Here is a 9,855-nt window from a genome sequence, read left to right as displayed (position 1 = left end):
GTTGACAATAAGTCATAGGCAGAAGCAATGGTTTTGGTTGGAAAGCATCAATCCCAAAATTCCCATCTAATTAGCATTTTTCAGGGTGATGGAAGAGCAAGAAGATTCAGTTTATGACCTGTGGTGAAGATGGATTAAGTTTCCCAGTAGCCGAGGAAGGCTCATCTTCTCTGGACAGTTTCTCCTTCCCTGCTCCTGACTCCAGACCATTGAAAAATTTTAATGTAGTCTAAATTATTTTAAATGTCTATCACTTGCTGTTAATCTATCCTGTTTTGCTTATTCAGGAGTACAGGTTTTGAGAGAGAGAAACAGAAACCAGGAGACACCTAAGAAGCATTTATTTTTTTATGCAACAAAAATTTAAATATGATCATGTGTACATCAAAATGTACACAATAACTACAATGAACAATGTCTGGAATCGCAACATTGATGCAACTGTAACGAATTTCACTAAAATAAACAAAGATGAGCGTGAACTGGGAGACAAACTGGTGAAAAATAGGTTTTAAAAAAATTCAAACATATCAATAAAAACACTCACTCAGTTAAATGCATTAACAATTTGAACTTTTTGAACTGTCTTCACAAGCTGCCAAAATCCAATTTTTTCTAAAACACTTCATTTTTTACATCATTGGTTACAGAGCCTGGTAACTTGAACATCTCATCATAAAACTGGTCTTTCAAAAGTACCTCATTTACTTCAAGATCTGATACAAAAATCTGAAACTCAAACGTTTCCATTTACCTTTCAGAGCAATATAGTTTTATAAGAAAGTAGAACATAAAAGGCCTCTGATAAATTTTCATAAATTAAAAGTACTAAAAGCAGGATTTAAAAGGTAATGTTAGGATAGAGGAAATGTTTTTTTTAAACATCCTGTTCTAATCTTTACTCTTTCCAATATTCAACATTTAAAATTGGAATTCAAGAACAACCCATTAAGTAGAGCATTGAACTCCCATGTAAGGGGCCCTTAGAACTCTAAATTCAAACACTAGCTTAAACAAACATTTGAACTTAGTGAGTTATAAAGGATGAGCTTGACCAGTTCTCAGCCAGGTTGCCCGATGGTAGAGTTTTGTAGTAAGAATCCTCAACCGTGTAGGGAAGGAGTACAAAGAGAAACAAACAGTCCTATCCCACTCCAGAAAGTGTATTGCCTATTAGCCACTGGCAATTGGAGAAATCAATATCTCAGATCAATCCCCACTTTCCTGAGTAAAGGAAGGTAAGCAGAAAAAAATTAGGACACATCAAGGGAAAAATCAAAAGGCAGCAATTCCAACACCATTGCCATCACAAGACTTCAGTCTGTATTTACAAAAGACCCAAATTTCCCTGTGCAAATTCTATTAACTGTCAATATAAATTACACAAAAATATCTTGTTTTTGTGAACACAGACCTCTGGATAGTTTACAGATATACCTTGCTGAGATTTCTTTTTAAAAGGATAAACAATGTGGATTCAGTGCAAAATTTTAGAGAACAGTGTCAAAAATATCCCCAACTTTTAACGGCAGACTTTAGTATTACATTTTTTTTTAAGTCTTTACTACAACATTTATGGCAGTAGCTTCAAATATTATAAGCACATATTCAACTGCTCTTTTAGCCAGTTTTATTCTGTCACTCACCAAAATCAAATTCTATTCAAATTGGGACTATTTTAAATAACATAAATGTTCTGCCTGCAAAAAAATTAATAAGTAACATGTGACTATAATGCACCACTGCCGACTTCACAAGTCAGTATAATAACTTACTTTGGAAGGTAAAACTGCTGCAGTAAATTACTAATGCATAATTAAAATGGCTAAATAAGACATCTTGTAACAAAATCCTACTCTAGCGATTATTTTTATGAGAGTCAATAGTTGTCAAGCAATCTTAACATATAAAGATACCACATAAAAATAATCCCAGGGAATTTCAATGCTGCTCCTCCAACACTGCAAAAGTTAAATGTTCAGTTAAAATTTAGATGGAGTTCAATAATATCTTAACCCAAACTCTGATGTAGTGTTGTCCTGATGTTTTGAGGGTGAGGAGTTGTGTAAACTAATTTAACTTTTTGTATAGTATCGCAATCCTTTTATGTGGTACATTTCCCTCAGTGGCAAGGAATACTTCTTTTCTACAGCCTTTGTCTCCTTCCCTTTGGCTTGGACTTTCTTCTTACCTACACAAAAAAATATATGAAAAGTTGAAGAAAGCACACAAAATAAGCCATCTTCGTGAACAGGCATATATAGATCACTTTGTGAATCAGTGTCCTTTGAGATCAAATTTAAAGGAGTGCTTAGAAATATTTATGGAAATACCAACTTGCATTTATTTGTTAGCAGTAGACAAATGTATCCAGATGTTCCACAGAGGAGAACATATGTGGATGGTTTAGGAGAAGTGGCAAAGTTTGATTTAAAGGGTGTGTTTGGAAAAATCTTTTAAAGGATAGAGAACAAAAGGGATTCAATGAGGGAGTTAGGGTTGAGATAACACAAGGTTCTGGCAGTTTAAGGTAAAACAGAGTATTAGGAACACAAGAGGCCAGAGTCAGAGGAACAGCAGCAGCAGCAATGGGAAGGAATGCAAGGCAAGGCAGAAAAAGATACAGTGAGGATGTAGAAAGATTTGTAGATAAGGATTTTAAATTTGATCCTTTTGAAATGGAGAGCCAGGGCGGATTAGGGCACATCAGTATGAATGACAGAACTCAGGGTGATTTGAAATCTGCAGATTGGGGGGATTGGCAAAGCGGGTGCAGGAACAGCCAAGTCTAAAGGCACTTAGTGTCAACAGTGTTAAAAATAAGATGGGGAGGAGAGTGGCAATGCTGTAAATTTGGAAGGCAAGCTTGATGTGTGGGTTTGAAGTTCAACTTTTTCTCATACCATATAAAACAGGTTGACTTTATAGGAATAGAATCTACTTTTAGACTCCTTCTCATACTCATGCAAGAATCAGAACTTTAAATTTTGTCGTATTTTGAGTGAATTTAGTGCTCAGTGTAAAGAACATCAGAATGGAACACTTGGCATTTTCACCCAATGTCAACATCAAACAATAGTATCAACCATAGCACACCAGCTTTCACTCAAATATTCCAAGTTAACCCTAATATGAAATCTTGAATTCCTACAGGCAAAGGAAATCTGTGACCTATCAGTTTGCGTATATTGGAACAAAGATACTAAAGGGGGAGTTCAGCCAATGTTGAGTGGCATGGTGGCATAGTGGTTGGCACTGTTGCTTCACATCACCAGAACTCCATTCCTGGCTTGGATCACTGCCTGTGCGGAGTCTGTATGTCCTCCCCATGTCCGCGTGGGTTTCCTCTGGATGCTCCAATTTCCTCCCATAGTCTCAAAGAGGTGCTGCTTGGGTGCACTGGCCATGCTAAATTCTCCCTCAGTACCCGAACAGGTGCCCCAGTGTGACCAGGGAATTTTCACAATAACTTTATTGCAGTGTTAATGTAAGCCTACTTGTGACACTAATAAACAAACTTCAAACAACAATGAAGCAGTTCTCATTGGGAAATGACCCATGATGTAAAAATACTGCAATTCAGAGATTGGAAACACTTTTATACTATCTTAGGTCTGGATGAAATTTCACAAGTTTTATCTTCTTGATAGTTTGGCCTTTAGCTTTCTAAGGAGGGAATAGCTTAATGAGCTGAAGAGGGCAGGACAAAAGATATACTTGATTATGTGTGTGAATTTTTGTTCATATATACTTGGTGAACCACATCTTACATTTTCTTGTTGAAATCAGTCTGGTCAAGATGGCAGTTTCCAAAATTAAACAGTGATGGAAAATTCAGAGGATGTGGCAATAATTATTAGTGAGCACTTTTAAAAAACGTAGTTTTTAATTTAGAAAAATTGAAAGCTTTGTATCTTATAAGATGCCATATCATATTACTTCAGGTTTCAGTGTCCATCCACAGATGTTTCAATGCTCAGTCTGTCACTACTCCTTTTGAGGCCGTTCTTTTAAGTTATACAACGTGAAACATTTTGAAGGGATCACAATACAAAATTTTCAACATTTAGACCTGAATTTTCTGCAGCAGCTTCAAATTATTAGGTACAGATAGATAAATAAAAGCTGCTTTTCACCGGGCAAATCAGTGTGAAGTACCGACGAGTGCTAAGAATTTAACAAATTACTGAAACGTCATATCTTAGTATCCTGCAGAAACTACAAAAAAAATCAAGTCTTCAATTGGAAGATTATCCAGCACAAAGTAAAACACAAAACCTTTTGAATAATTTTGGAAACATATTCAAAGCTAAAATTATTGTAGCAATTGAAAGTATTATCTGTCATGGATTTGCATGGTAGCAACCAGATCTAACATTAACAAAGAGAATGATGGGATGTAATCTACCCAGCAACAAGGGAGAATTTGCCAGTAGCCCACAAAGGGGCTGATGAGAGGCACTGTTTTCCCAGTAACGTGTTTAGCAGACATCTAGATAAGATTGGATGTAAATCACCCTATCATCATCAGGAAGCAGTTTACTCCGAGAGATCAGGGGAGGAATACAGATGCTAATATTTGAGTATCAGGAATGTAGGGTAGATAGATGATCCAATATACAATGAGCAGAATCAAAGCTAGACAAGGATATAATTATCAACTCCTGCAGAAGCAGAGGCCAGGTTAACATCACTGGAAAGCTAGTTTAACATCAGAGGAAGGCCAGGGTAACAGCTACCAACAAGCCAGCTAACAGCAAAGGTTGTTTTAAAGTCTTACAGATAAGTTAATGCAGAAACCTTTGTAAATAAAGTTTATCAATCTTTGCTGAATTAGATAAAGGTGCTTCCCAGACTGGACCATCCTCCTGCTATTGTGTGGGAACTATAAGTCAGATTTGACCAACAGATTTGTTTAAGATGGATATTATTCAGGGAACGGGGAAGTCTTAGTGAGTTCAGCTATTGGGGATATAGTTTAGAACAAAGGTGATTTCCAGATAATACCGCATTACTGTGGTGTTTTGTGTTTCTTGTGAAGGGAAAACCAAGCACACTTTCCACCAGTTTATCACAATGCAAATTTTAAGTTTACAATATCTAGCTCATTTCCAGGTAAACTGACTGGAAGATGAGATTATGAAATAAAAGATGATGCTAGAAATACTCAGCAAGTCTGGCAGTATCTGTGGAGACAGAAACAGAATTATTGGTTCAGGCATCAAGCTGAAATGTTAACTCTTTCTCTTCCCACAGGTGCTGCCTGACCAGCGGAGAATTTCAAGTATTTTCTACTTTATTTCAGCTTTCCAGCATCCACAGTAATTTGCTTTAACTCCAAATTCTGAACTTCTCTTCAAGGATGCTATACTAACACAAAACGCTAAATGATAGGACTTGAAGACATAGAGGAGTCACATAATACATGGAAGACATTTTTCAAGAAGATTAACTCAAAGTGGAATCAAATTTCTCCAGTTATTCTGCAACTTGTCTACAATTTGAATCCTTTCATCTTTGTTTCCCAGAAGATAAGATTATTGGACTAATTCTTACTATCTCCAAACAAATCTGACTTCTTTAAGTGGGAGGATTAGGAAGAGAAATGTTTGACCCTTGCATGAAGTGGCCTTGAGATTTTCCTGGTAACACAAGCAAGTACTGCTGTTACTCTATGTCCAATGATCCTCTCTGTCAGTTTCACAGTTATTTATTGACTTGATCACAAATACTGGCAAATGAATCAGACTCAGCAAACTTAGTCTCTGACAATTTAAAGACACCAAGCATTCCTTCTTATCCCACTAAGTCCAAATATTGGATTCCTTTTCAGAAGATGATTCCATTTGTTAAGTTCGTAGTTGCATGAGATTTTAACCCCTTAACATCTCACATTATACTGGCAGAATCTTGCCGCTATTGAGTATTCCCTATTTAATTTCTGGAAAACTTGCAAGTAGGTTCTGTGATGTAGAGACAAAAAGGTTGGCCATTGAGTTAAAACAGTACATATGCCTTGAGGAATAAAGTGGTGTATTTTTGATAGAAGCTCCAGAAACAGTCTGTCATCATCACTGATTATGAGTTAGGTGACAAAACTGATTTTGTCTTGATTAAGGTTTGGTAATTTTATTCAAATCAGAAACTTATTCCAGATTTTGAGTTCTCCAAATGAAGAAACAGTAACAGAACTGATCTTCATTAGTATACTAAAACAGTTCCCTTTGGGCTCTTTCACCTAACCCTGATTAGGCAATCCTTAATGTTTTCATGCTATCTCTTCCAATAAGATTTTAACATTGGTCATTAATACTACTGCACCTTAAGGAAGCCTCCCTCTGCTAGCTTTGTGCTATCAACCTCATTCTGGCTGCTCTCATAAGATTTAAACAAATCCAGTTCCTCAGCTGAACTTTCTGGAGTAGATTCTAGTTCCACCACTGAATATCCATCACTGTCCAAAACCTGGATTCTGAAAAATAAGGAGGGCTAGAAGTCAGCAGCAGGAAAATCCATTCCATTCCCTTAAACTGATGTGTTATATATATCTATTTATCAACTAGATAGTTGCCAAGACAGGGTGAAAGCAACTTAAGATAAAAAAGCACCAGACAATAAAGAGAAACAAACATATTCATCAAAAAAACTCCCCTCCAAAAGCTACCTTTGTAGATCCATTTGTCTCTGTGCTGATGCTCGCTTGACATTTGTTTCCTGCTGTTTTGGTACTTTAACATTTGTTGTTTCTGGTTCTGCAGGGACTTCTTGACTGGCTGCAGCTCGTTTTCTGCCTCTTCCTGCAGTTTTGTTTGGGTCTGTATTTTTTGCAGTATTACTTTCAGATACAGCTTTGGGAGGACGACCTCGCCTGGCTTTGGGTGGAACTGGAGCTGCTGACTCTTCAGATTTTTTGTCTTCTCCTATCTGTTGAATATTTTCTGAACCAGCTGCAGGTGCTGTCCTTTTCTTTGCACGTTCTGTACTAGTCTGTGGTGGTAAAGACTGTTCACAGGACATCTCCTGTTATAAGGAGGACAGAATGTACACAGAGCAATGCATAATACCATAGTAGATTATTAAAGAAATTACTCATGATTTTACTTTGATGCAATTTGTATTAGGTTACAAAATCCACTGAAAAATTACTTTAAAATCACACCTGGATGGTAGTATGCAATGTGTCATCAATGCATATTTAAAGGAAATCTTACCACGAGGCACAGCAGTTTTAATGCACAGTAGTCGCGAAAATAAAGTTGAAGAAAGGATGAAAAGTTTTTAACTTAATTTGCCCAATCTCATAACTTGCAATTACAGAAAAAAATCACTGACATGAATCATCCAGAGCTTTAGAGAGTGCTAAACCTGACAACTTATTCAAGAAAGGGTTTAAGGACATTCCTAGTAACTACCTCGTGGTAACTATTCCTAGTAACTACCTAGTGGTGGAGTCAGATTCGATAGGGTCTTTTAAGAGACTTCTGGATGAGTACAAGGGACTTAGCAGGATTGAGAGTTATAGGTAAGCCTAGTAGGTGGAGATATGTTCAGCGCAACTTGTGGGCCGAAGGGCCTGTTTGTGCTGTAGTTTTTCTATGTTCTACAGGCTAATCAGTTTAACATCAATGGTGAGTAAGGTTTTAGAAACAATATCAGGATAAAAACAAGACAACAGGCACCTGGAGACATTTGAATTAATTGAGAGCCAGGAGAGATTTGCAAAAGGCAGTTCATGTTTGTTTTGACTAATCTAATTCAATATTTTTGATAACATGACAGAAGATTGATGAACAGAGAACAATAAGAACATAAGAACATAAGAAATAGGAGCAGGAGTAGGCCATCTAGCCCTTCAAGCCTGCCCCGCCATTCAATAAGATCATGGCTGATCTGTCGTGGCTCAGTTCCACATTCCCGCCCTCTCCCCATAACCCTTAATCCCCTCTCTTATCAAAAACCCATCAACCCGCGTCTTAAAAATATTTAGCGAGGTAGCCTCCACCACTTCAACGGGCAGAGAATTCCAGAGATTCACCACCCTTTGTCCATGTGGATTTTAAGAAAAAATTTGACAGAGGACCACATAAAAAACTGGTTAACAAAGTTAAAATTGATGGAATAAGAGGGTCAGTTTTGTTTGAATGGAAGCATGTTTTAAAGACAGAAAATAGCAATTTGTGGCGAATGTTTTTTTTTAAAGTCTGGAGGATGACAGACAGAGCAAATTCAATGCTAGATGCTTTTGATATATATATTTTCTATATCAGAATATAGAACAAAAATTTTAAATTTTGCCTGTGGGTGGGATCTTCCTCCCCTTCTGCTGTGTGTTTCACGGCAGTAAGAGGCAGATGCCACTTGTGGCAGTGGGATCTTATGGTCCCACCATTGTCAACAGGGTTTCCAGTTGAGTGCGCCCCTTGCTGCCTGTGTTTCCTGTTCAGCATGCCCCTTGCTGCAAGGAAACCCACAGTAGGATTGCGCCGTCAAGAGCACCATAAGATCTCATTAGCATAGAAGGCCGCAAGATTTTGGTGTCTGATACCAAACTTGGCAGTCTGGCTAACAGCAAGGGTGATACACTGAAGTGAGGGATGACACTGACAGATGAGACTAGGTGAGGCAATACACAATTAGTTCTAAAGAGTGTTCAGGGACAGAGATTTTGTGGCAGGGCATATTGAGAGAAGTTTGCAAAGCATACAGGATCTTGGGTTTCATAATATAAGTATGTAGTATAAAACTAGAGAAGTTATGTTGAACCTTTATAAAACCATGATTAAATCACAACTGGAATACTGTGTCCAGTTCTGATCACTATACTTTAGGAAGGATGGAGATTTTCCAGAATGCTTCCAGGAACAGGAAATTTTAACTATAAAGCTGGAGAAAACTGGGGTTGTTATCCTTGGGAGATTGAGGAAAGACTTGAAAGAAGTGTACAAAAGTGTGACAAGTTCAGGTAAGGTAGACAAAGAAAAGTTGTTCCCATTAGCTAATGGTTCAAATAATAGGGGACACAGATTTAAGGTTTTGGGTAAGAGATCATGAGAAAGGATTTTTCTTAATATGCAGCGAGTGATAATATCCTGAAACCTGCTGCCTCTGAGGGTGATGGAAGCAAATATAAATGATTTCAAAATTAAATTTACTTGGGCCCTCGAGGTAAATAAATTTGCAGGGCCACAGGGATAGAGTAGGAAATGGGACCACCAGATTCCTCCACTGAAAGCTAACATGAATTTGATGGGCTGAATAGTGACATAATTTGCCTCAGGGATGTTACAGTCTTTGCCTGTTTAATAATGAATTTTTTGTCTCCACAGGCATTTAAGTCCACCTTGTTGACCAGCAAGGGGCATGCATGCGGCAGGTTGTAGTGGGCTGCTCTTGGATGTTGCTTCGGGAGTTGCCTATTGCTTCATGTCGTTGGTGTGCTTAAACTGGACCATCTCGAGGGCAACATGACAGCTCAGAGACTATCTCTGTTGCTGTGCGGACACATGGATTTGGGCCTGTGTCTGTGGGAGTTTGCGCGTTCTCCCCGTGGTTGCATGGGTTTCCTCTGGGTGCTCCGGTTTCCTCCCACATCCCAAAGATGCGCTTTTAGGCTGATTGATTGGGTAACAAATTGTCCCTATATTGGACCTCCCTGATCCTCGCACATTAGGCGTAGACTAAAATCATGAATAGGTCACTGAGACAATGGGACGGCGGCGCGGGCTCGTTGGGCCGAAGGGCCTGTTTCCCGTGCTGTGTTGTTCTTTGTTCTTGCTCTTTGTTCTATAATGACTCTATGGCAATTAAACAGCCTCGAGGTTAGATTTAATGAGCTGAAATTATGACCATTTCTTG

The 9,855-nt window shown here is 38.1% G+C and overlaps 1 protein-coding gene across 4 annotated transcripts in view; it reads right to left on the bottom strand.

Moving 5' to 3' along the window:
• Positions 1 to 324: 324 nt before the first annotated feature.
• pds5a (PDS5 cohesin associated factor A) overlaps positions 325 to 9,855 on the bottom strand; it is a 219,673-nt gene continuing 210,142 nt past the window's right edge. For 2 of the 4 annotated variants that reach the window (XM_080188570.1, XM_080188561.1), the window contains exons 32-33: positions 6,665 to 7,020; positions 325 to 2,191 (exon numbers count right to left, since the gene is read on the bottom strand). In XM_080188570.1, the coding sequence (XP_080044696.1) occupies positions 2,188 to 2,191; positions 6,665 to 7,020 (360 nt within the window). In that variant the 3' untranslated portion in view covers positions 325 to 2,187. Of the gene's footprint in view, positions 2,192 to 5,255; positions 6,473 to 6,664; positions 7,021 to 9,855 lie in introns of those variants that run through there. The other 2 variants (XM_080188579.1, XM_080188588.1) reach the window with 2 other exon arrangements.

This window comes from Carcharhinus amblyrhynchos, chromosome 1 (assembly GCF_965287045.1).
Source record: "Carcharhinus amblyrhynchos chromosome 1, sCarAmb.v2.hapA, whole genome shotgun sequence".
NCBI classification, from domain to species: Eukaryota; Metazoa; Chordata; class Chondrichthyes; order Carcharhiniformes; family Carcharhinidae; genus Carcharhinus; species Carcharhinus amblyrhynchos.
This window is presented reverse-complemented; position numbering and strand designations above follow the sequence as displayed.